The 27,270-nt window shown below is 39.6% G+C and overlaps 1 protein-coding gene across 1 annotated transcript; it reads right to left on the minus strand.

The window, feature by feature from the left end:
* Positions 1-491: 491 nt before the first annotated feature.
* On the minus strand, positions 492-27,270 carry LOC138367931 (AAC-rich mRNA clone AAC11 protein-like). The gene is made up of 2 exons (XM_069330211.1): positions 27,109-27,270; positions 492-1,205 (listed from the first exon to the last, which is right to left on the minus strand). Exons 1-2 carry the CDS (start codon positions 27,268-27,270, stop codon positions 492-494), a joined length of 876 nt encoding a protein of 291 aa, XP_069186312.1.

Genomic DNA, 27,270 nt, shown 5'->3' on the forward strand with positions numbered 1-27,270 from the left:
AAGCTCAAACCCCGCAAGCACAAATAGGTGAGTATACACACACACACACACACACATATACACACACACACACACACACACACACACACACACACACACACACACACACACACACACACACACACACACACACACACACACACGAACAGTTATGATCACGCTAATGATAGAAATGATGGTAAAACAAAAAAATCGGAGGAGGACGGTGGAATCGAATCAATTAACCTCGCGTAAATCCATCATAGAGGAAAATAATTTACCCAATGTTAAAAATATTCTGATAATATCTTCATTATTAGCAATGAAGTTATACCACATTTCTGCACTTAATATCTCAACTAAGGTCCTCTACATTTACGCATCTTTTACTGGTTATCATTTAATTGGACGTTTATTTGCTCCTAATAAACTGCTTTATTTAATATACCATGAACTATTTAGGCATAACTAAATTTTTAGTTATTTATTTTGTCTAATTTTTTAACCAAAAATTAAGTGGGTTTTAGAGTGTTCTTGCCGGGGGCTGTTGTTGCCATGGTAGGATGATTAGTGTTCTTGCCGGGGCCTGTTGTTGCCATGGTAGGATGATTAGCGTTCTTGCCGGGGGCTGTTGTTGCCATGGTAGGATGATTAGTGTTCTTGCCGGGGCCTGTTGTTGCCATGGTAGGATGATTAGTGTTCTTGCCGGGGCCTGTTGTTGCCATGGTAGGATGATTAGCGTTCTTGCCGGGGGCTGTTGTTGCCATGGTAGGATGATTAGTGTTCTTGCCGGGGCCTGTTGTTGCCATGGTAGGATGATTAGCGTTCTTGCCGGGGGCTGTTGTTGCCATGGTAGGATGATTAGTGTTCTTGCCGGGGCCTGTTGTTGCCATGGTAGGATGATTAGTGTTCTTGCCGGGGGCTGTTGTTGCCATGGTAGGATGATTAGTGTTCTTGCCGGGGGCTGTTATTGCCATGGTAGGATGATTAGTGTTCTTGCCGGGGCCTGTTGTTGCCATGGTAGGATGATTAGCGTTCTTGCCGGGGGCTGTTGTTGCCATGGTAGGATGATTAGTGTTCTTGCCGGGGGCTGTTGTTGCCATGGTAGGATGATTAGTGTTCTTGCCGGGGGCTGTTGTTGCCATGGTAGGATGATTAGTGTTCTTGCCGGGGGCTGTTGTTGCCATGGTAGGATGATTAGTGTTCTTGCTGGGGGCTGTTGTTGCCTTAAAGATATTCAAATTAATTTAAAAAGCGGTCACTACTTATTGTATTGACAGTATTATACCTGTAAATTTAGTGGTAATCAGAAAGTGCAAATATATAATTTGAAGACCTTTGAATACTGTTGTATATTTCACCAAGTTAAGGTACTTATGTACAGTTATAAGCTGTCAAATATACAGGCAATAAGCACAATGACGCGACTGAAAATTAGACACCCAACCTCCCCCCCCCCACACACCTGATAATAAAGGCAGTGGCGTTGCTTGATAACGGTCCAAGACGGACCATAGGACTGATGCAAGGATCCATCAGTATAAATAATCTGGGAAAGGGAGCGCTCTCTGACTAAAGCATCAATTTGGCTTAAGGACCAACACGTCGTCACTTCAATTATTTTAATATGTGTGGGTTGGGTGTCTTACTATCAGAGATATTTACTTACAACAGCTGGAGCCTACGCGCGCTTGCTCGCTCGTGCGAATTTTAATACAATTAATCCTTAAGGAGATTTATTACGATTTGTTTTGGTAACATTCATATGTATATATGTATAGTATAACTAAACTTCCCAATAACTTAAAATACTGAAATACAGCATTGAAACATAAATTAGTGGGAGTTGAACTCTGTTCTGAGAATGTCCCAGACTAAGTCATAGCCGACAAGAGAAACGAATCCTTTTGAATTAAAATTAAATTTATTGTTTCTTGGTATTGTCAAGGTAATGCCAGGACATACCTACTGAGATCATTTGGTCATACTTTATTGCCGGAATGCTTACGGAAGTTTGGTGGAAAGTGGAGTTTCCGAACTCTTCATAATCACTCCACGATCAGTTTGGAAATGTGGTATTCTCCGATTCTGATTCGTTTGACCAAGTAGTGGGACAGTATGTGTGTGTCTGTGTGTAAGAGCATGAAAAGAGCATGAAAAGAGCATGAAAAAGAGTATGAAGGAGAAAGTTTGTATAAATCCATGAAGTAATTCCAGCATGGAGTGTATCGGGAATATTGTACTATCCGAGAGCATCGAGAGACTGAAAAGACAAAAGGAATTATGACGGTAATATTAAAGCGTGCTGGAGTGAGGTGTTCAGCCTGCTCCTGATGAATGCTCCTAGAATAACAGGGAGAGTGGGATCAGGGCAAGTTGATATTCTGATGGCTGGATGTGAAACTGAAAGGAGTTCCCACGAATCACTAGCCATGGCAATCACTTTGCCAGCGAGATGTAGGTGGCACATCCAGACCGAGGAATGATAGTTCAAGCAATGTTATTTTCTCCGTTGTCTCCTGTAATGATTTTGGAACCTGAATGCAGATCAACTAGAAGGTCTTATTATCGAGAGAATGTGGTAGAGGTAGCCAATAACTAACCTGAGGTAGGAAACCACTTAAGACTGCACAAATATACCAGACACTCCTTTTCCCAATGCACCTTTTAAGTAGTACTAAAGAAAACAATGAGTGGATGGTAAAGATTTTGGATTGTGTAGAATGGGGTTAAGTGGAATGGAGTTCTTAATGTTGGTTGGGAATGGGAGAGCGAGTGTCTACTGGAGGGTAGATATGACACCTAAAGTGGAATAGGACAGAGAGGATCTTATGGAATACTGAAAGGGATAGTGTGGAATGAAGTGAGGGGTGAACTAAGAAGGAAACCGCAAGTAAAGTGGTTTCCCTACGTTAGTACCACTTGGATGTTTAATATTTTCGTTGCTCATATTTCACTGAGTTAAGTAAGAACTAAAGTTCCAGCAGTATTAATCCAGCTCGTGTGAGAAGCAAATTCATTTCTTTATCTTGGGGTGTACTGTTTCCCAACAGTTATACTTAAGGAACGTTGAAGATTACCTCAGTTATATTTTGTTAATGATGCATTTGCAGAATAACCATTCACGTTTGTTCTCGTCAGCTTAATAAATAGATGTAAATAATTCAACTTAGTACGTTTTACTATACTAACGTGTCATGCACGATATATATTATACAATTAATGCATCAGATTCTAAATATATTTATTCAGTTTTTGTGCTGCGGTGAGCGAGCACTCCAGGCAGCTGTTGTAGTGAGTGAATGAAAGAGGTGTCAGTATGAGTATTAATAACTGTGAGTGAGAAGGGGCATCAGTGTTAGTGCAGCTGTGAGTGACAGTTGTCAGTATGATTGCAAAAGTTGTGTTTATTTTTTATTTATTTATTTTTCTTATTATTTTCTACCACAGACGTGGCCACACATTTACAATGCTAATCAGCATTCATACAGTTTCTTGTGTCCTCCATGGGCAGAGAGAGAGAGATCTGTTAAACATATAGTTCAGGGATTTATTGAACAATCAAACACAGAAGGTGACTGGTAGTTCTGTTTTCTGTGGATAATGATTGCTGTGATTGTAGTGTTTTTAAAATGCTAATCTTACATACATAAATACATAGATACACAGATTTACGTCTGCCTTACTTAAAGTGTTCGATGTGTCTTTTACATAGTGTCTTTTACATAGTGACTTTTACATAGTCTTTTAAATGTGCATTTAATGCCATTATGTAAAATCCAGCAGTGAGGAAAGAAGTGTCAGTGTGAGTGAGTCTTGATGGTGTGAATGCAGCTGTGAAGGAGACAGGCGTCAATTTGAGTGTCATTATGAATGCAGCTGCGTAGGAGAAGTGTTAATGTGAGTGCAGGTGTGAGATAGACGTCAGTATGAGTGTTTACTCTCGTGCAAGGAAAGACATATTTGGTGCGGAAGTTGCACTTGCACATGCGGTTGGTTGGAACGGAGTAATGTGTTTTTGGGGATAAAATAATTATAATATTTCACTGTCAAACTGAATCACTTGATTCAAGCGAGTTGGATACATTGCAATAGGCAAAAAATTATTTTGGTTAGTGGTTGACTCGGTCTTGTTACAATATTACTGGGTTTATCGTGTTATATTAGTAATTGTTGCCGCATAAATATTGGAATTTAATCTTTAGAAAAGGAAGAATTTCGTTGAGAAGTGTATATATGCTCACCTAGTTGTATTTGCGGGAGCAAATACCCAGTAACTTTGGGTATGGTAACTTTGGGTTGGGACCCAAGAGCTACGGCTCTTGGGTCCCTCCTCCGACCTCTTATTCGACTGTTGTATACGATATATGCGTATACAGAGCCAAGTGGATTCTGTCATATTTACATTTAAAACTGGGGAGTTTGCCCCCCAACAATTCACTTCTTAGCGCAATTCATTCGTTCAGTGTTCTGACGCTGAACCATTTTTTCTAATATCTCTGGGTCATTTGGGACTTTGTGTCCATCTGTCACGTTGTTCGAGTACTGCCCATGCTTGTGAGTACGTCCGTATTTACTATTTGTGCCCTGCAGGATCGTCCTGTTTGCTGCTGAATCCCGCCTTTCTAACCGCCGGTTGTCTAATGAACTGACTCCCAACCTATTTTTCTCTGATTATATCTGCTATATATTTAGCTCTCTTTCACACATTCCCAGGGTGCAGCTGTTTTACTCCGATGTACCTATTTACTGCTAAGGGAACAGACGCATCAGGTGAAGGAGCCATTTGTTTCTGTCTCGATCGTGTGTTTGTGTATTTACTATTTGTATTTACCATTTGTGTCTGCAGAATCGAGCTATTAGCTCTTGGACACCGCCTTTCTAACCAATCATTTTTCCTCTATTATGTCTACTACATATATTTCTAACGCAGGCACATACCATCCACAGGATGTGTGCAGTAGCAGCTGTCTAATTCCCAGGTACCTATTTGCTGCTAGGTGAACATATGCATCAGGGTGAAAGAAACTCTGCCAATTTGTTTCTGCCTCGGCCGGAAATCGAACCCGGGCCCTTAAAACTACTACACCCGAGCGCCATCGACTCAGTCGTGAGGCCCTATAATGTGTGTGTGTGTACTCACCTAGTTGTGCTTGCGGGGGTTGAGCTGTGGCTCTTTGGTCCCGCCTCTCAACTGTCAATCAACTGGTGTACAGATTCCTGAGCCTACTGGGCTCTATCATATCTACATTTGAAACTGGGTATGGAGTCAGCCTCCACCACATCACTGCCTAGTGCATTCCATCTGTTAACTGCTCTGACACTGAAAAAGTTCTTTCTAACGTCCCTGTGACTCATTTGGGTACTCAATTTCCACTTTTGTCCCCTTGTATGAAATATTTTATACTTTCTCTAATGGTAATACCAAGTAGTAGGAAAGAGCGAAGTTAAATGAAAAATAAAAAATAACAGCAATTACACCAAGAAGCGGGAGAAAAAAACTTCACAAACTTGTCCTGTGATATAATTCGCAGGCGCCGTGACGTAACCACTGAGGAGTGACACCAAACTGTGGAATTATCAATAATTGTTGATCTTGTCACATAATTCGTATCCCCGTCGCATAATCACCGTCCGTCCCCGGGGAAAAGATAATGATGCCGTCTGTTGTAGGACGTTTTCCGTCCCTTAATGGTGGGATTCAGAACGCTGCCAGACTCATCCCTCCTCCTCCTTACCTGTCTGTGATTCTTACCTGATTAACTTCCTGTCTCTCTACATACCTATTTATCTACTCCTCTACTCCTCTACTAATTATGTTTGCCTGTCTTATACCTATTAGTTTTCTTTCTAGTCTGCTTTAGTAAATTGTTTTACCTGTCCTCCTTTGTTAACTAATTAAATAATGCTTCATATTTATACATTTTTAACAGTATTGAACTACATCCTGAATAATCTCCATACCTGTATCTCCCTCTCTGCTTACCTGGCTAACCAACACCCTAACCTTGTCATCCTCGTCTTAAATATCTTTATTCCTGTAGACTTGTGGGGTTCGGTAGTACCAACAAGTTGTCATCTTCCTCTTACTCTACCACAGTATGTCCACAACAGACCCCCAGACTGAGTGTCCCCCTCCGCTCCACATTATCGAAGGCGGTCCATCAAACGATAAAGAACGGCCCGAGAGTCTCTTAAGATGTTCGGACAATATTAGGCATTAATTTCGTTAATCAAAAGACTTGAACTCCCGAGACCCCGGGTTCGTGGCGCCGGCCCCTCTCACTAATACCAGAGGCAGGTCGGGTACCAATTGCCATGTAAAGTATGCAATTAATACCGACATAGCGGCACACTTGTAATCAGCCTCGATAATTTCTTCCTACAATTGCCACCCTCCTGTGCACAGCCACGGGAGAGGAGGTGTTCACTCAACTTGCAGGCGAATCCTGCTAGAAAAACAGCACTGATGGATTCTCGTATACAAAAAAATAAAGGGTGATGGATCTTACTCTAAGAACAATGCCGATGCGACCTTGACTGTCGAAAATAGAGGTACATGTATTAGATACTTTGTTTTAAACGTAGATTTTAGCGGACAGGTTGTTGTTGTAACATGCAACTTCCCATACATCAGAGGTGTGTGTGTTTCAATTAGCAGGACTTTATTAACATTTTATTTCAGTTTAGTGTTTTCTAGTTAAAAAAGACAAGTGTATATATATATATATATATATATATATATATATATATATATATATATATATATATATATATATATATATATATATAAGGGTGCATCACATTTCCACATACAAAGAATGAGAGAGAAATGCTTCGCACTCTGCGGGGATGGCGGGTAGAATTCATATCGTGAGTGGATATATGTAACATTCCGTATCAAGTGTATTGGTTTGTATGCCAGTAGCTGGATCATACGTGTGGCTAATTTGTCAGTTCGCCAGACAAGATTAATCAGATTTGTTGGTGTCTCGGTAATAGCTTTTCTAATTATAAGAATTATTATTTATTTTATTATTATTATTATTTTACGAAAATCATTGAAGCAGGACGGGATTGTTATATTATTATACCAATAATAGCATTAATATATTAGTGGCTTTGCAAGAATGTACCATTTAATCACGAAATTTGTAATCACAACTAAGTGTAACATCTTGTATATAAATAAATAAATAAATAAGTACACTAGTATTACATTAGTGTTAATACTAGTGCTGTTACGAACATAACAAATGCATTATTTTTAGTACTGGCACTAATACTAATATGGATACTAGTATGGACATTATTGTTAGAACCGGCACTAATCCTAGAATAGAGATTTACTAATATTAGTATGGATACTAGAATGGACATTCCCTGCAAACACACAACATAACGGTCCTTATGATGCCCTTGTTTTAACTTGTAATAAAATTGTTACATCTTGTTATTACATTTTTATAAAGTATTAGAACGTTGTTACAACTTGCTATATTGGTTGTTACAATTGTTAGGTGTTAAACCTTGTTTGAACGTTGTAGCAACGTCGTAGTTTCGTCGTGTTAATGGCGAATACTAGCATGGATTTATGTTTACCTCTAAAAATACTTAATAAGTGGAGACAACCAGCAAAATAGGGATTTTGCTGGTTGCTTTGACTACCAAACGGAAGGCGTGCCACTGAGGCTAGGCTGAGCGCATAGTGCATATCAAAATCATTATTATTTCACAGGAATACTCAAGTGGCCTTTTATTCACTTTCGTTCACTCACAGATGAACACCTCAAGCCAGGTCTACAACTTGCTTGAACACCTGGGCAACTGAAACCTCGTAATAAATAATTATAAAAATATGACTTCAATACAGCAGGTGGAACGAGCTCAGTCAAAAATATCTGCTAGAAATTGTCATCTATGTGGAAATTACCTAAATATTTTGGTATAGGATACCACAATAATCCAAAACAGAGATCGTGCTTGATAATTCAGTCGCCTGGAGCCCCGCGTCCTCTCATGTTGCCAGGCCCGCCACCAGAGGCGCTGTCTGCAGCCTTAATAGCATTTAATCCAATTTATCGTGCGGGATCAAACTAGTGTAATCCACTGCCCTGTATAGCAAAGCGATTTTAGCCTTATGCATTGTTTAAGAGGAGAATGGAGCTTCACGGTGCTCCGAATACTAGTTATTTGTTGCATTATAAATATGGTCAGCCGGTAGAGTGGAACACCAGAGCCTCTTAGGGTATTATGATTACACACTAAAAACAAGTGTGAATCAAACAAAATGATTCCAATGAGCTGCCTATGAATCGTCTTTAATCCTTTATATGGAGTGAAGTCAATTAGATCAATAGTATTGGTTGTACTCTTCATATGGCTGTAATCCAATACATGGTGAATGAAATATATTTCTCATGGGTGGTTAATTGCGATGGTTATTCTCGGTACATAATTACATGAACTCAGCATACTATTATTACGGATAGAAAAAGGATCCCCTTCTCTACACAGTTGTTAGTAGATATTTCGTCAAGAGTGTTCATTGTCTGGATATTAATTCCCATAAATTATCATGTGGATATAAGTGTTTAATAATAAATTTTATCCTCGGGTTGAATGCTTTTGTCCACACTACTTTCTCTATCTGCGTGCCAAGGCATTAAATAGTAGGTTAGTTCTACGAAAGTTAATGAATAAATGAATATGATAAAAACTAGATAGAAGATCCACCCACTGAAGCATCCATCATTCCAATGTTTTCAACCTTCATGGGGTATAGAGAACCTTGACCTCTAATGGGGAAGACAGAAGATATTCCCCTGCCTAATCGCTTTAATAGTAATCTCCTGGGCATGGTGTGTATCGTACAACACAAGAGTGAGAGAACTCACTCTCAACAGTTCAGGAGAAAACATAAGTATTGTAATGACACTTGCTCGTCACCCCTGGTGCTCGAGAGGTTCTGGATAATTATGCAATCTATATTTAATTTAGGTATTACTATAAGTAGTAGGAGTATTAGGAATAGTATCAGGATGGGAGTAGAGGCAGTGTCAGGAGGTGGGGTGGGGCGAGAAGCCGTCACAAGTCGTGAGATGTCAGGTAGCAGCGGCAGGAACCCTATCGCCGCATTTTTTTTTTTTTTTGACAAGTTGCCGTGTGATCTTGGGAGATGATAGGGGGGGGGGAGGAGGGACTTGATTAGTCTACTGAATGGTTAGTTGGTTCGCTAGTTCGCCTGATGGTTGACAGAGTCTGTCGACTGGTTTACCGAATGATTACAAAATAAACTATAGATTAATTGGGACTTGCATGGTCGTCCGGTCTCGTGATTGGCGCTCTTCATCTGCCTATCGAAGGGATGATTGTCACAATGGATTGACAGACGTATTGGATTATTCAATGGTCTGTTCGCTTCACTTGTTGAAAGACTTCTCGTGTAGTTGAAAAATGCTTGAATGATTCGCCAACTACTTAATTGAGCCAAACAAATTAATGAGGATTCGTATATTAATTGATTCGCCGTTTAAGTGATTAGTATACGGAAGGAATATATATATATTGATAACTCATGAAAAGTTTGAAAATTCACGTTTGGCTGAACTACCTTATTGAATTGAAATTGTAGGACACTGGCCTCCAGGATAATGTCAGCCCCTGATATTGTGCGTGAAGCCCACCCACAGCCCATAGGGCTTAGGGAGAACCCTCTTGTAGCCACCTGAAGGCTTTCTAGCTATTCCATTGAGTCGTTGGTGTGTTGATCATCATGACTGGATTTTTTGTCTTTAAATCTGTGCGTCTGATTTCTATCAATCTCTCACTCCCTCAAATATTCCGCATCATTCTTTCCTCTCATTTATAGCTCTCCTATACTCTCTAGCTATCTTCTTCTCAATTATATACTCCTATACTATCTAGTTTTCTTCTCAAGTTCAGAATTTACCTGAGTTTATCTACTGGGCCACCATCACTAATGGTTTTTTTCTCTTGCTCTTTTCTAATTCATTTTTCTTTAGTTCCTTGTCTAGCTCTCCTTTAACTGTCTTCTATAGAGCTCTCGTTAATTTCCTTTCTACTTTACCACTCTCTTTTTGTATTCACGCCCGTGTTTCCTCTTCTTAATGCTCTCCCTTCTCTCTCTTCCCTCCTCTTCCCTCTTTTTAACTGTACTTTTGTATTTGATTCACTTTCCCTGTCACACCACAGCCTCCTCTACCAGGACAGGTAACAGACGTTACTCTCACAGCCTTAGAGAAGAATAGGAACAGGCGATATTATCATTCAAAGTGCCGATGGAAATAGACAAGATGAACGTAGACACTTTAAACAAAGAAAATAGGCCAAAAAGAGCAGGGTTTTGAAAGTAGCTTTGATCCACAAATTTAATATCCGATACATAGATAACTCGAACACCATGAAATCTAAAGAGCGCACCATGTACAAAGTGGCTTTAAGTTGGGATAACAGTGATAACAGTGACAAAGATAACACTTCACCTCCTCTTAGTATTGAATAAGCACTGATTAGTCATGGACACCTCCGCTCCTCTCTCTTTACAACTTCCGCCTCCACCACAGTGGCTACAACCTCCTCTTCCACCACAGTGGCCACAACCTCCTCCACTCTATCTGTCCACAACCTTCTCCTCAAAGACACCATCTCTCTCTTCCCTCAGCCGCCTCCGCCTCCTCGTCGTCGTCAAGCTCTGACACCCTCCGTCTTCCACCACTATCTTCCCCCCAAAACCCCTTCCACAACCACTCCTTCCCACAACCTCCTTCACTATCCTCCCACCTCTTGTAATTAAGTCTTCCTCCCTCACCAAGGTGTCCCTCCCTCTCACTCCCACTCTACCACCCCAGCAGTAGGTGCTGAGGACTGCAGATCCTCATCAGATTACCCACCAGTCCTCTCATGATGGCCTCGGGTCAGACCGCGGCTTCCACCCTCTCCCATCATCATTCTAATTACACTAATTACATTAATCAGCCTCATGGCTCTCAACCGGTTTGCATGAGATTAGGAAAGGAATGTAAATCATCACCTGGGTTGCCATCGATTGTCATGGGATTAGTAATTACCTCCAGTCGATTGGAGAAAAGTTATCTTCTAAAGTCCCCCTGGGTGGTTAGAGACCCAGGTGGCGTAATGGGCACCTTGGTTTAGCCTCTTGAATACAAAGGTTTAGCCCGGTGAATCCGTTGGTTTAACCCCCCCCCTGGAGTAGTGTGGATGAGTGACTCGTGGTGGTTTAATTCCTTGAACGCCACACTAACATAGACTCCGAGACCCTGATGGTTATAATTTTCAATTAATATGGTTTAGATTATTGTGTATAGAATGTGAACTCACTATAAATACAATTGTACAAGAGCAATAGTGACACCTTGTGAATACTTTTATCTCAATCCCTCGAGTGTTTGTGTGTTTGAGTTCACCCTTTTTGTGTGTGTGTGTGTCAGGATTCAACCCCTTGTGTGTTAGGGGGGGGGTTCAATCCCTTGTGTGTTAGGTGGAGTTCAACCCCTTGTGTGTTAGGGGGGGTTCAATCCCCTGTGTTTTAAGGTTGAACCCCTTATGTGTTTAGGGTTCAACCCTTTGTGTGTTAGGCTTCAAATCCTTGAGTTTTAGGGGTCAACCCCTTGGTAATAGCTCATCCCTTGAGCTTGAGTTCACAATTTTGTTTAGTATTTCAATATTATTGCTTATATTATTATTATTATTATTATTATTATTATTATTATTATTATTATTATTATTATTATTATTATTATTATTTATATTATTATTTTATTTGTTGTCGAAAAGTTACAACACAAATTTAGCAGTAATAGTACAAATAGTGCGCAGCAGCAACCAGGTGCAGAATGAACGATGGTATAGCACTGGTGGGTGTGGTGATAGTGGTCGCTACAGTAGTGGTTGTGGTACTAGTTGTAATAACATGATGATGGTGGTGGTAGTAGTTGTCGCAGCAGCAGTGGTAATGGTGGTGGTGGTTGTCACAGTAGTGGTAGTGGTATAGTTCTCCCTGCAATAGTGATGATTGTGTAGATGGTAGTGGTAGCAGTAGTTGGCACACCAGTGTGCTGGTAGGTAGTTGGTAGTCGTTGTCGCAGTAGTAGTGATGGCTGTGGTGGTTGAAGTGGTTGTCGCTATAGTGATGGTGGTAGTTGTAGCAATGGTTGTAGCGGTAATGGTGAATCATGGTGGAATCGTTACTAGTGATAGTGGTAGTGATGGTAGTAACGGTGATGCCGGAAATACTGCCCATCCTCCTGTATAGGTAGTACTTATAGTAACCATGACGACCATCGTACATATATTGACGTAAAAGGTAATTGGAAAGTAGAAATCGGTACTATTGACTTTGGACAAACCGGACAATTTTTTGCACTGATGTTGCAACGAAAACCCTAACCTAACCTTCCCAGGCCTAAATACACGCTCTCTGTGGCCTAATATAGTACGTATATGTGCTATACTAGGCTTAGGAATATTCCAGTTTGGTTTGAACCTTTATTTTTTTCTGATTCTATAAAGAGAATAGTACCAAATTCTATTATCTAATTGTCCATTGCGTCTATGTTTATACGATGGTCCACACAGTTCGAAAAAATACTATGTAAACAGGAGGATGAGTTGCGGAGATAATAGTAGCAGTAATGGTAACTGAAGCAGTAGTAGTGTTTGTAGAAGCAATGGTTATTAATGCCAGTAATATTATTATAGACAAAAATTAGTAATGAGAGTTGTTTTGTTAGTTGTAAAAATAGTATTATTACTGTTAATTGTAGCAGTTATGGTACTTATAGTAGCAGGATACCAGTATAAACCACTTTTGTGCCATAGTATAAATTGCCCAAAACGCTATGAAGGCAGTGATTGTACTGGCTCCTTCAGTACAATACAATCCCAATTATAACAATAATCCCCGAGTACGACATCCGCTCAGCGAGCAGTAGTATATTACGAGACCACAACCTGTCTAGCCCATTTCTCTACCCGTTCCCCCTTTCCCCCTTCTCAACACCATCCCCCCCATTCCCTTCATTTCCGACCCTATCTAACCGCCTGAGTACAACAATAACGCCCTCTAGAGTACGATAACCTCAAGTCAACGCCGTCCAGAAGTTAAATTGACGATGATGGTATCTTTTCTACCCTACGGTGTCCATCTGTGTATGTATCACCCTCCGCTTCTATGTGTTTTTTCCCCCCATGTGCGTTTTCAGAGGTTTGCGAACATGATACATGGCGGAAGGCAGAATAACAGGCATGAAATTAAGCTGGTGATGAATGTGTGGGCCTAGACGCGTCACTATAGACCTACGGAGGTGGACCAGGTGAGGACCTGGCACCCGCGGAGTTATTTACTGGAAATAACCACGCGAAAAGGAAGAAGGTGGAGGAAGGAGAGGAAGCAGATTGAAATATGAAGAGGGGGGGGGGTAAAGTCAGGTAGGTATGAAAGGGCAAGCGGAGGGGGGGGGGGGCGGCGAATGGTTTGATGGAATGAAAGGAAGAGGTAGGTAAGTAGGTAGGCATGAGAGGAAAATATAGGTAGGTATGTAATGAAGAAATAGAAATGTATGAACGGTAGATAAGTATGAAAGGGAGAGGTAACTAAGCTGGATTGAGATGAAGAAGCAGGTAGGTTGGAATGAAGTGGAGAGGTAAGAATATAAATGGAAATGATAGGTCGGTAGGTATGAAGAGAGAAAGTTGTAGGTAGGTAGTAAAGGAACATTTAAATTGGTAGGTATAAAGGGGAGATAGATGGGTATGAAGGAGAGAGATAGGTATATATATATATATATATATATATATATATATATATATATATATATATATATATATATATATATAAGGGGGTACCACCTCTCGTTGTTTGTAGGGACCCTCAAGCAACACTCCCAACAAGAAGGTTGGGAGACATGATAAGAAAGTGGGAATTATGGGTGAAAGTACTATGGTAGATCTTGTCTTATTTGCCCTTTTTATACTGCTACTACTGAAGTCTCCCACTGCAAATATTTTTACACCTGGCTGCTCTAGTTATTTCTGGCCAAATTTCCCTCCGTTTCCATTTTAGCTAGTTGACTTTGTTTATACATATTTAGTATTATTAAAAAGTTCATTAGCTTCTATTCATTTTATCCAATTGGTTTCAATAAATACCCTCTTGATGATAATTATTTCTTAGGGAAGATGCACTGAATAAATTTTTTGCTGAAATAGTATTGCCCAAGTACCAAGATCTGAAGCATCTATGGCTGGTTTATCAAAAGGTAAATCATTGCCTTACTCATCTCTAAACATTCATGTCACCGTCGTTCCTAAGATCAGATCGTTTTAAGGATTTTATTTGAAATCCGTATAACAAGATATAAGTTACAAGATGTAAGTTACATCTTGTTTCCTGAAAAAGTCAGTGTACAATCTGTCTTTATTCATTCTTCTAATTTAAAGAATTGTATTCTGGATGAATGAATCATATCTATCTTGTAGCTTCGCTACAAGATAGATAGATGTTATTTTATTTGTTTTCGTTTTTTATTTGTATAGCTTTGCATATGAGGTGGTACATGTATTGTATTGAAGAAATTGTGTGTATTTTTGGATATTCTAAGTGTGTCATTGAGAAAGGAAGCCATTATCAATTAGCCCAGAGAGTAAGTTGGGAGGAGAAAAAGTAAAGAATTAAAAGTGGATTAATTCTAGCTAAACTTCTTAATAAACAGGGATTCTTAATAAAGATTTGGGATTTTGATTCTTATAGCAAAGTTATTTTGAGCATTTTAATTTTAAATATAATTTTGCAAGAAATGTTGTTAAGTGTTTTGAAGCGTTTGTCTGAGAACTTGTTACCTATACATTATGTTGTTACATAGATGAACTGAAAATGAATACTTACTTTTATTGAAGCCTAAAGACAACCTCGGGATAAAACTCATCTTGACAACGGTAGAAAAATTATTAGAAAAGTTCGAGACTAAGTTTTTCAGATTTAAGTCCAGTTTAATTGTGAGTTATTTGAGGTTATAGGCAGCATTCTCTTACTGCGGGAGTCAACTCTGCTGTTAGGAGACTTTAAGCTTGGGTGAATGAAGAACGTTTGTGAGCTTTGAGATAACAGGTTCTCATACTGCACCACGTGGCCCTCGAGAGCTGTCGAAGACAGCTAACAGCTAACATGAATAACTTAGGAAGTGTTTCGCCTAGCACAACATTTTCAAATGAGGAATTTGTTAAAGCATAATGAATCTGGAGACATTTTAATGCCTATACAAAAAAATAATGCTCATATATACCTCAGCTGCGTGAGTTCACTTGAAAACTCTGAACCAAAAAAATCAGTTTCTCATAAGACCTATAAATTGAGTGTTTTTGAGGCAAAACAAAAATAAAACCAATTTTAGAACAGTTGCCTCTCATAATGGGATAATTCAGTGTTGTGATAAGTGGTCCGAGAGAGACGCCTGGTCTGGACGCCGGAAACCGGGTGATTTACATATGACCATTTTCCCTTCTGCCTGACTGGTATAATGATCCCAAGGTGCTTATATTACCTTCCCCCTGCCAGATTTATTTGGCACTCATGACTATATATGTAATTTTCTAACGTCACTATTGAGCAAAGAAAAAGAGGGTGGGAGGGGCGGTGGGACACATACGACATGCGTACATAGTTATGACCTCAGACTGTACACTGAGAGATATTTGTTCCACCATTTACGAAGTATAAACTTGTTTTAGTGTAATAATTTCATTGTACAGACTATTTTATGTGTATATGTCTGCTTGGAAAACTCAAACATATACAAACACTTACAAACACACACACACACACACACACACACACACACACACACACACACACACACACACACACACACACACACACACACACACACACACACACACTCACACACACACACTCACACACACACACATACACACACATACACGCACATACACACCACATGAGAAGGGGGGGACATGATACAAACGTATAAATTACTTAGAGGGTTTGACAAGGTGGAAACGGAGGAAATGTTTTTAATGAATATCAATAGAACATGGTGGCACGTATGGAAGCTTGAGACTCAGATGTGTCATAGAGATGTTAAAAAGTTTTCTCTTAGCGTAAGCATAGTGAGTAAATGGAATGACCTTAAAGAGCAGATTGTAGGGGCTAACTCCATTCATAACTTTAAAAGCAGGTATGTTGGGAAATAGGCCAAGAGTCATTGCATTAGACAACCGACGGCTAGAAATGCGGGGTCCAAGAGCTAGAGCTCGATCCTGGAGGCATTAAATAGGTAAGTACACACACACGCACGCACAACATGAAGTGTGTGTGCGCGTGTGAACTTAGAAAAGGTTCAGAGGGATGCCACCAGGCTAGTCCCCGAGCTGAGGGGTATGAGTTACGAGGAAAGATTACTGGAACTGAACGTCACGACACTGGAAGACAAAGGAGTTAAGGGAGACATGATCACTACCTATAAAATTCTCAGAGGAATTGACATTGTAGATACAGATAAACTGTTTATCACGGGTGGTACGCAAACACCCTGGCAAACATCCCGTCTGATCCTCTTGACTTGTTTGGCTTTAATTTTTTTATTTGTTTAATAACTTGCTCCCTGGTAACCACTAAACTAATCAACCTGCCCTCTTCGCCACAAATATAGATTGTTCGGCTTAAGACATAATGTTAAGTTTGCTAGTTAAAACAGACAAACTGTTTAAAATATTGCGCAATTCTTCGTCATTATCAGTTATCTGACCATTATCAGTTTGTAATAACCTTGTCTTTTCTCATACTCTTTGTTTGATATACCCTTTAGGATTTGTCTTTGCTTTCCTTGCTATACGTACTTTATGGTTTCTTTTTGTTTTCTTTGTTTCTCTTTTAACATTTTTAACTAGTTTGACAAATTATTCTAAATTGACTTCCTCATTCTTAATACCCCCCTTGTACAACATTTTATTTTTACATATAAGCTTATTTTAACCCATGGTTATCCATTCTAGGGTCATAGTTATTCGATCTAATAAATCAGGTATACGACGTTCCTGATAACTGTGAGTACTGATCTAATGTTGAGCCAAGGGTTTGTATTGACTTTATCTCACCCGCGTGGGATATGAAAGCCTACTCTTCCTACAGCTTCAGTAGCCATCTTAATAAGTCTTGAGACTGAATGTTGTAATCCTAACTCCTTGAAAGCAACCACCTAAGGGAAGCCTACTGTTGTTGTTGTTGTTAAAGATTCGTTACCCAGAACAAAAAGTTTCAAGTAGCACGGGCTATGGTGAGCCCGTAGAGGGAAGCCTACATGTTTACCTTCCCAAAGAAGTGACACTGAGAGATATTCTCACATATGTAAGAAGACTCGGGACTGAGGTAGAGTGTATCACATATACATGTACTTACTGCTGATAGTGACAATAAATGATCAGCTGAGAGGTAAAGAACGGAGGAAGAGAGAGGTCTGGAAGTGCTATTTCAGTGTTTTGGAAAGCAATTGCCACGGGTTACAAGAGGTATCTGAAGCAAATTCACTGCAAAGTTTTAAAAAGTTGTCATAAACATTAAGAGTTGGGAGTCATTGTATTAAACGACACGCACACATACGCGCGCTCAAGCACTCCATCTTTCTTATAATACTTATCATCATCTCCATCTGGAAAAAAATCCTGTTTTTTGTTTTGTTTTTATGACAAGATTTTCATTGGTACATCTTACCTTAAATAAAATATATTATTTTCTGTGTAATTTTCATCGTTCTGCCTTGCGTTTACATTTTTATCTTCTGTCTATTTTATTTTTCGTTTTGAAGTTTTAGTACAATTATTCTTGTGTCTAGTTTCTCTCGTCTTTCCTCTTGTCTCGCGTCATTACCCACCCTGTTCTCTCTCTCTTTCTCTCTCCCTCTCCCTCTCTCTCTGTCTCTCTCTCTCTCTCTCTCCCTCTCCCTCTCCCTCTCTCTCTGTCTCTCTCTCTCTCTCTCTCTCTCTCTCTCTCTCTCTCTCTCTCTCTCTCTCTCTCTCTCTCTCTCTCTCTCTCTCTCTCTCTCTCTCCCTCCCTACCTCCCACCCACCCTCCTTCTCCCCCCCCCTCCATCGCCAGTCACACCGCCACAAACACATTCTTCAAACTGCTGGCAGTACCACCGCTGCGATAATGATGTGTTTATTACATTATGTTGATCCTTCGACCGTGATATGCAGGCAATGCATGAAAGTAGGAGTGGGAGGGAAGTGAATAAACTAGAAGGATGAGGGAAGTGAATAGACTAGAAGGAAGAGGGAAGTGCATAGACTAGAAGGAAGAGGGAAGTGCACAGATCAGTAACACTTGGGGAACATCAAGTGGATGGAAAATTGCACAATTGAAGTGGGTGCGGGAAAGAAGAGATACATGTTTGTAACAAAAGTGACGAACGAGGTAGAAAACGAGTGTAATATGGCGTTAGAAAAGGCGGGGGGGGGGGGGGGGGGAGGAGGAGAATGGAGTAACAAGGAGTAAGTATATTAAAGAAGTAGTAAGAGGAAGAGTAACGAATGGGAAGATTTGAATCGATCGTAAGAAATGAGAACTATGAGGTAATTTATACTAGAAGAGAGTGAATATTTGTCGGTGTAAAGTTGGAGGCCAGATGCTTTGGGCTAGCCTCACCTAACTTTGCAGGGTGAATGGTCTGGCGGGTACGGAACGGACATAGTCTAGTCGGGGCAGGCCCACGTTAAATGTTTTAAAAAGTATTAGCAATTAAAGACACTCCTATGTGATTTTTATGGCCAAGTGTGAAATATGTTTGATTTTCCTTAAGTTTTGGTGATCGTAATAATATATTTTCTGAGAATATCCTCATATTGCACCCAAAATTCACTCTTGTGTTGATGGTATCCTCATAATGCACCCGGAGTCTGCCAGTGTAGACTGCCTATCACGTGCCTCTGTATGACTAACCATCCTGTGTGATGAGGATTTTTTTTTAGCATCACGTAGCTAGCTTTTTGACACACTGTCCTCCCCTTCATATATCCTAGGGTAGCTGCACAAATGCAGATGTACCTAATATATTAATAAAAGAATCTGAGAGACTCGTACAGTTGTTTCAGTATTACTTAATAATAAAATTGCTGTGAGAAGGGGGAAGAGTGGGACTGGGTGGGGAGGACGAGGGAGGGAACGAAGGAGAGGTGCAAGGGGATGGGGAGAAGGGGAGGACCATGGGGAGGACGACGAAGAGGGGAGAATTTGTGGAAAGTAGAGGAGAATGGGTATAAAGAGCAGAAAGAGACCAGGGAAGGTGGGTAGGAAGAGGGGAGAGAACGAGGTGAATGACGAAGGAAGGGGGGATGAGGGGACAAGGAGGGAGAGTGGGGAAGAGGCGGAAACAGGGAGGGGGAGACCCACGGACAACCGAGTATCACTTCTATATAGAAATGGAAAAATCTGTTCGAGGATGGAGGGGGAGGGAAGGGAGATGGGGGGGGGTAGGGGGTGAGAGAAAGAGGGCAGGAAGGGCAAGAAGAGGAAGAAAGGGGGAAGGGGAGAAAAAATGGGTGATGAGGAGTGATGTGGGGAGAAGAGTAAAAGAGAGGGGTGACAGAAGAGAGACTTTTCCTGAGACCGAGGTGGTAGAAATATGGGAGAAGGCAGGTGGTAGATTTAAGGGAGGAGGTAGGCGGTAGATTTCTAGAAAGATGCAGGAGGTAGAATTATGGGATGATGCAGGTGGTAGATGTAAGGGAGGAGACACGTATTAGATTTAAGGGATGAAGCAAGTGGCAGAGTTGAGGAAAGGAGAAGGTAGTAGAATTGAGGAAGGAGCAGGTGGTAGAATTATGGGTGGAGACTGGCGGTAGATTTACCAGATCTACGATCGGGCGGTAGATTTAAGGGGGAAGTTAGATGGTAGAACTATGTGAGGCAGCCAGGTGGTAGAATTATGGGAGGCAGCCAGGTGGTAGAATTATGGGAGGCAGCCAGGTGGTAAATTTAAGGAAGGCAGCCAGGTGGTAGAATTAAGGAAGACAGCCAGGTGGTAGATTTAAGGAAGGCGGTTGTAAAGGGAAAGCAACTAGAGGAATCGAAAAGAGAACAAAAATTTGAGTGGACAAAATCAAAATTGAGAGTTCAGAGATTTACAACAGAGATTAGTGCCAGAACAGAGTAGTTAAGCTACTAGGTAAAGTTAACGGAACTAAATCTCACCACCCAAGAGGAGAGAAGAAACATGGGAAAATATGATCACAACATGCAAGATACCGAGGGGAATAAACAAGGTGGACAAAAATAGCCTATTTAAACTACAAGAAAGTAGGACAAAGAGCACAGGTGGAAACGCAAATGACTCGTAGAAATGTAAGGAAATACTCGTACCCAGTTCGGGTGGTTAACAAGTAGAATGTAATGAAAGAAGCTTTGGAAGCCACTTTCATCCACAAATATAAAGCCAAATTAAATAAATATTTCAGACGCCAGAATAGTTTAATTATAACGCAACACGTAGAACAAAGCCAGTAGGCGGGGCTTAATGAGAATGTGGAAGCAGGAGAAGGTGGAAGCAGCGAAAGGTGGGGGGCAGGAGGAAGAGAAGAAGATGGAGGCAGGAGGAGACGGAGAAGAAGGTGGAGGCAGGAGGAGATGGAGATAGTTCCGGCAAATAAAGACGGAATAAAAAGCTTAGAGAAAGGGGAAGCGGCGGGATGAGGGAGACTGAGGAATAGAAGGGACAGGGGTATAGAAAAAGAGGTATAAAGAAGTGGAAGAGGGGAAGGACAATTTGGAATGTGGGAAAAAGTGAAAGTGAAAGAGTAGTGGAGGAGGTGAAAATGGGAAAAAAAGAGAACAAATGTAGAGAAAGACGAGGAAAAATGGAGAGCTAAGAGTCAGGGAATTATGAAGAGAAGTTTAAAGAGGGGAAGACGAAGTAAAAAGAACGGGTGGAGGGACTAGAAAAGGGCTGGACGGGAGTGGGGGGAAGGAGAGAAGATGGGAGAGGGGAAGCAGAACGAATAAAGAATGGACGGTGTGAGGAAGAAAAGGGGTTTTGAAGAAGAGGGGGTAGGGCAGCGCCTGGTAAAAAGAGGTGGAGAAAGGAGAGGGGGGGGGGTTGTGCAGAGGAGAGAAAAGAAAGAGGTGTGGCTAGAAATAGACGGTATTAAAGCATGGAGGAAGCAGGTGAAAGAAGAGAGGAAGAAGGAGGAAGGTAGTAGAGGAGGAGAAGAAGGAGAAGAGAGGCACGCAGCGAGCTACCGACAGCATTACTGGAGCCTGACTTACGTCCCGCCTGCAATTGCTAGTCGGGTCTCCTGCATTGTTTATGTATGATTATTTATCGTTTGAATAATATTAAATCGTATCCATCTATCTTTTGCCGTCCCGGTGGGGATTTACGGTCATCTCAGCTATTGTTACGTTTAATTAGGTTGTTGCTTTAACTCTAATAGATTAAAGACATTTATTATAGTCGACGTAGATGCCCTCTAGCGGTGTGGTGCACCATTGCGTAGAAAATTCCCTCTGGCGGCAAGTTTTGGAACTATGCACATTGGAGTGTGTCGTCTTGGCTATAAATTTTACGCACGCGATTTGACTATGGTGTTTTAATTATAGTGAAGGAAAAGTATAACATTCTACATTACTAGATAATTCAGTATTATTTATGTATAATCTTGAAAGTTTAGCTATAATTAACAAAAAATAAATCCACGCCTCCACCTGCCAATGCGCTCTACTTGAGGCTTTTAACAATCTCACATTATACAGTAGGTTGAAAATGTATAAATGATCACGGACTAAATAATCAAGGTCTATAAAACAAAGGATTTATCTGATGGTTTGGTGAGCCTCTTATGCTAGTGATGTTTAAAAGAAGAGTTCAGGATTAACGTTTTGAAACTTGTTCAGCATTTTGTCTCAATGAGATCATCCTTGTTCTCTCTTCTCTGTAGAGTTGTTAGTCTACTGGCCCTCAACTTTTTATAGTTTGAGAATTTTCTTAATATTATGAGTTTCTTCACTTTTGGCCTTTGCCTTGATATTTGATAGAATACAGTAATATTGTTGTTGTTGGTGAGGTCTGTACGATTGGATTCTGTATGTTAGCTATTGTATTTAAATAAAAAGGCTCGTCTGATATTCCTAGGAATTGTTGGATTGCTATTTATGGGATCACCTACTTGCTACCTACCAGGTTTGATTGATAAACTGTTAATCTGAGTTCATTGTTTTGTTCACTCTGTTTTAAGGTTGCGTTGTTAAGATGGTAATTGTGATATGTATTGTTATGTTCCACGTGTAAGGTCTTCCAATTTTAAATTCTGTAGAACATTTGCCATTCATTTGATAATTTTTAATGTTCCTGTAGATAATTATGTAACGTACAGTATCGTTTAGGTTAGCTTCATTAACCTACATCTTCATAGCATCTGCTGTGTTTTTTATGATTTTGGTGACAGTATCAACATCTTTGATGAAGTTTACCAAAATGGATTTTCTTTAAAACGGATACTTACGGCACTTTTTTATTCATATATTTAGTCTATGAATATTATGAATATATTTGAAATATATTCATAATATTCATATATTTTTCCAGTCTGATTCTGTTCCGTTTAGGATAACTCTGCTCTGTGTTTTAGCCACTGTTTTATCTCTAGTATTTTGCCAGTGATTCGGTGTACCTGTAGCTTCGGAACCAGTCTGTCACTTTTGTACTTTAAAAGATGTCTTACAGAAGCACACGAAGCTTACTCCACCACGAGGGGAAACTACTGGTTTGTGTAGATAACTTTTGTATTACTATATCCAGAATCTTGAGTAGGATTTGTTTACCAAAAATTGTACATTGATATTTATTGACATGATTGCGAACCGACATTAACGATATTTTATCTTGAGCAAATATCGCTTGTAGATAATGCGAGGACAGGATGACTGGTCATGTCGTTTTTTTTTTTTTTGCTTCACTGCGTCTGCCTTTCTTTAAAGATATTTACACATTTTTGGTCTCGAGGTATTTCCCCTTGCTATATGGATTTCTGAAAAGAAGATGTAGTATATATATATATATATATATATATATATATATATATATATATATATATATATATATATATATATATATATATACTACATCGATGATTTCTGTGTTGCTTGTTAAGATTTCTCTGATGATGGTCTGGTTGTGAGAAAAGATTATACGTTCCTTGATGGAGCCCTGTTGTTTGTGCATTGTTAATCGTCTAGAAAGAGACGTTGTTGTCTTGCCTATATACTGAGATCTTTAGGGCTTACAGTCCCCAAGTGGGCATATGAGGGCATAGCCGACGTTGGTTTCCTTCAAGGCATTCTGTTTGGTGTCTGGGAAGTTTTTCATGAGTAGGTTGGCCGGTTTTTTTTTTGTTGTTGTAGTAAATTGTCAATTGTATTTTCTGATTTCTGTCTGTAGTGATAACGTTCCTACTAACGTTACCCCTGTGTGGGACCACACAGGGGTCCCACAGAGGACCCCTGTGTGGTTTGTGTTAATGAATATTTGAGTATTTGGAGCTTTCCCATTTATGATTTGGGTAAAAGACCATCTGCCCTACACGGATAAACCAACTTGATCTTAGTAAATAATGCAAAATTTATGAGAAGGATAAACACGATGGAATTTTGTAAGACTGTACGATATTTTGGGCAAATCGTAAGAATCAGACTAATGGTTTGCTAAAGATTAATCGCACCAAAAGACAAAGTAATAAATGTTGGTGCTAGGGGGGGGGGGGGGGGGGGAAAGCCAGACCGGACAAAATAAATGAACTGGGAATGAAAATACTTCAAGAGTCGCAACAGAGAAAATGTCCTACAGGTAGACAAATTACACCCAACCTATCTATTGAGAAACACCCAAAGATGAATATGTCAGTAGTAAATGTGAAACTTGGTAACGTAAAGGTTGCCACTAGGGAAAACATACTCCAGTTCAGCCAGTTTCCTGTTCCAGCGCCTCAGTGTTCCAGTCCAGAAACGAAAAGCTTACTGCATCCTGGATATACGCTCCACTTTTTTGAACTGGAAGAAGGTTTTTAAATGCAATTGTTATGCAAGTATTTGAGTATTATGCAGTCTGTAGCATAACCCAATCACCCTGACCATTCGGCATGAACTTTCAAAGGTAAGGAACGGTGCCAGATCCTCACGATAACTTCACAGTCTCCGACTTTCGTGGGATGGGGAGGCACCTCCCTGTAAGAAATACGAGAGGAAGAATAAATATATGAAACGATAAACCCCTCCCCCAATTCATTCGCTACATCATCATCTGCGACATCATGTAGATCAAGAAGCACGTCACACTTAAGCCTGACTTCCATAACAACACTCCATTACTCCATACCACAAGTTATAAAGTTTCACATGCATAACATACTGATTCCAAGTAGCCCTCTTCCGTGCCTCTTTTAGTGTGTAGTTTACACTAAAGCCCCGCTTCTTAACTCACTATGTCTGTATATCTTCCCGGTCTTCCTCCTCTCCTACCTTCAGATTTCTCGAATTCACATCTCTTAACCACTCTCTCATCAGCTGTCTGCTCAGTATAGTCCAACTATCTCAATATACGCGTATCAATCTAAAGATTTACTGACTTTTGTTCTCCACATGTGTTCATGATAGTTTCATTCCGCATTTTATTCGCTCAGCACCATACTTGCATTTTAGACTGTCCAATTTAATTGCTCTAATTCTCAAGAATGAGAATTAAAACGCAATCCTATCAGCTCATTTGATATTTAACGTTTATTATAAATGTAGTTTTATGAGCTAATGTTGTTTATATGCCTTAATAAAATTATAATAATAGAAATACAAACGAAAATGATAACAGCAGCAGCACTGCAATTCACGACAGTAACTAATAGTTTCCCTCTCGCTCCCCTCCGCGCTTGTTGAGGTATCCGAAATATCGTTGTAATTTGTTAGCACTCAAGCCTGAAATAAAGAAATCAGGAAGTGTTAGTCCTTAAAAAATTAAGATAACGTTAAGTGCTGAGGATTGTGTGGGGTGTGTGTGGGTACTCACCTAGTTGTGCTTCCAGAGGTCGAACATCTGCTTTTAAGCCCCGCCATTTGAGTATCATAAGTTCAGTGCAGTGACTGTTTTCACTCATTTTTATCATATTTACATTTAAGACTGAATCGAATTGGATTCGACAACTTGTTTATCTAGTCCGTTCCACTCTTATATGACTCTTCTACTGAAACAGTTATTTCTGACATTTTTTTGACTCATCCAGTTTCTAATTATGTCGTTTCATTCTTCTGTTCCTCGCATTGAACAGTGCCTCTGTATCAAATTTGGCAATCCCCTTTAGTATCCTGTAGGTCGTTATCATGTCTACCCTATTTCTTACTTCGAGTGAAGTGAGGATCAGTTCCCTCAATCTTTCTTCATAGTTACCTTCGCTCAGCTCAACGTTTGAACGTTCCATTAGCTCAGGAACGTTCCTTGTTGCATATTTTTGGACCTTTTCTAGTTTCGTTTTGTGTCTTTAGGAAGGGGTCCCATGTTGGGGCACCATACTCAATTATGGGCCTCATAAATGATGTATATATATATAACTCTCGGAAAGGATCTTTGCCCAAGTTTCTGGAGTGTTTTTGTGTTTTTGTTTGTTTTGGAATTGTGATTCTCATTTCTTGGTACCCATTCTCTCGTGCTCCGAATCTCTCTATCTCTCTCCCATTATTTGCCACGATTCTTACTCTGTTTGCCTCAGTCTCTCCCCTCCCACCCCTCTCTCTCTATTATCGTAATAATAGCTGATAAAAATCTAGGAACTGATAAATATGAAATAATCATGAATTCAAGATCAAATATCTGAATTATGATTACAATATTTCATAAACAAATTACAAACTTCCTGCTCTCCCTATGTAATTGCTGAAGGGTTGAGCATACACTATATCAACAACTTTTATCAATTTTTATATTTTATTGCTTTCTGGAGTCTATTGTTTTTAACAGGTTTTTTCCCTTTACACAGAGTTGGTTATCCACTCCCGGACATAAGTGACTGTCTATATCTTGGTATCTTGGTATATATATATATATATATATATATATATATATATATATATATATATATATATATATATATATATATATTTATATATATATATATATATATATATATATATATATATATATATATATGTATACATATATATATGTATACACACACACACACACACACACACATACCAAAAGAATAGGGGTGGTAGAAGAAAATATCAGTGTTCAGTGAAGACCCACAAGGTCTTCTCTGAGTACTCTTTATTTTCTTCTCCGAGGCTATGGGTCCCTACACTTGCACCAGAGGTGGTACCCCTTTTAGATATATATATATATATATATATATATATATATATATATATATATATATATATATATATATATATATATATATATATATATATATATATATGTTTTTTGTTTTGTTAATAATTTGACGTAACGTTTCAAAACCGTTTCATTTGCTCTTGTTGCTAACATTATTCATATCTCTTACGATTACAAAGTACGATTACTGTCACATAAATCATTTGTTTGTTCTCTCGGCTCGTGTTTACAATTCTCCAGTTGGTTTTGATTAATGTTAACATCTTTAATAACTACGAGTTCCGGTGTTTCACATTATGAATATTTAGTTCATTTCCGATTTGCTACTTTACAATATCGATTAAACATGGGTGAGTTAAAATAGGTCTTTACCTACTGCCAAAATCAAATTATATAAACCACGAAAACCTTCATCAAAACTACAAGCATCTCCTGGTTATATGAAAAAAAAAGATATAATTAAGATAGGGGAAAAATTATAATGTTTTTTCAATCGATCCTTTTGAATTATCATGCATTTACGAAATTTATTTTCAATTATCGTGAGTGAATCAAAGTTGGATATGCTAAACAACGGAGATAATGACAGCCCGCTCATTATAAGGCGCAGGAGATTAAATAGTCGCAGCAATAAAGAAGGCAGCCAATAAAAGGTGATTGATGCCACCCCCTGTAGTGACGCGTTCACCGGGAAGCATTAACTCACCTGCCGTCTGCTTCCTTTCCTGCTGCTGCTGCTGCTGCTGCCTCTCTTGTTGCTGTTATCGTTCATATTGTTGTTGGTGTTGCTGCTGTTCACATTGCTGCTGGTGATGTTGTTACTCATCTTATTGCTGCTAATATTGTCATTTCCCTTTATATTCTTCAT

Source organism: Procambarus clarkii, chromosome 24 (assembly GCF_040958095.1).
Source record: "Procambarus clarkii isolate CNS0578487 chromosome 24, FALCON_Pclarkii_2.0, whole genome shotgun sequence".
NCBI classification, from domain to species: domain Eukaryota; kingdom Metazoa; phylum Arthropoda; class Malacostraca; order Decapoda; family Cambaridae; genus Procambarus; species Procambarus clarkii.

Coding starts and splice junctions, on each gene's coding strand:
- LOC138367931 (XM_069330211.1), bottom strand. CDS start 27,270: ATGAAGAATATAAAGGGAAATGACAATATTAGCAGCAATAAGATGAGT. Junction 1,206..27,108: donor GGAAAGGAAGCAGACGGCAG/GTGAGTTAATGC, acceptor AATATCTTTAAG/GCAACAACAGCCCCCAGCAA.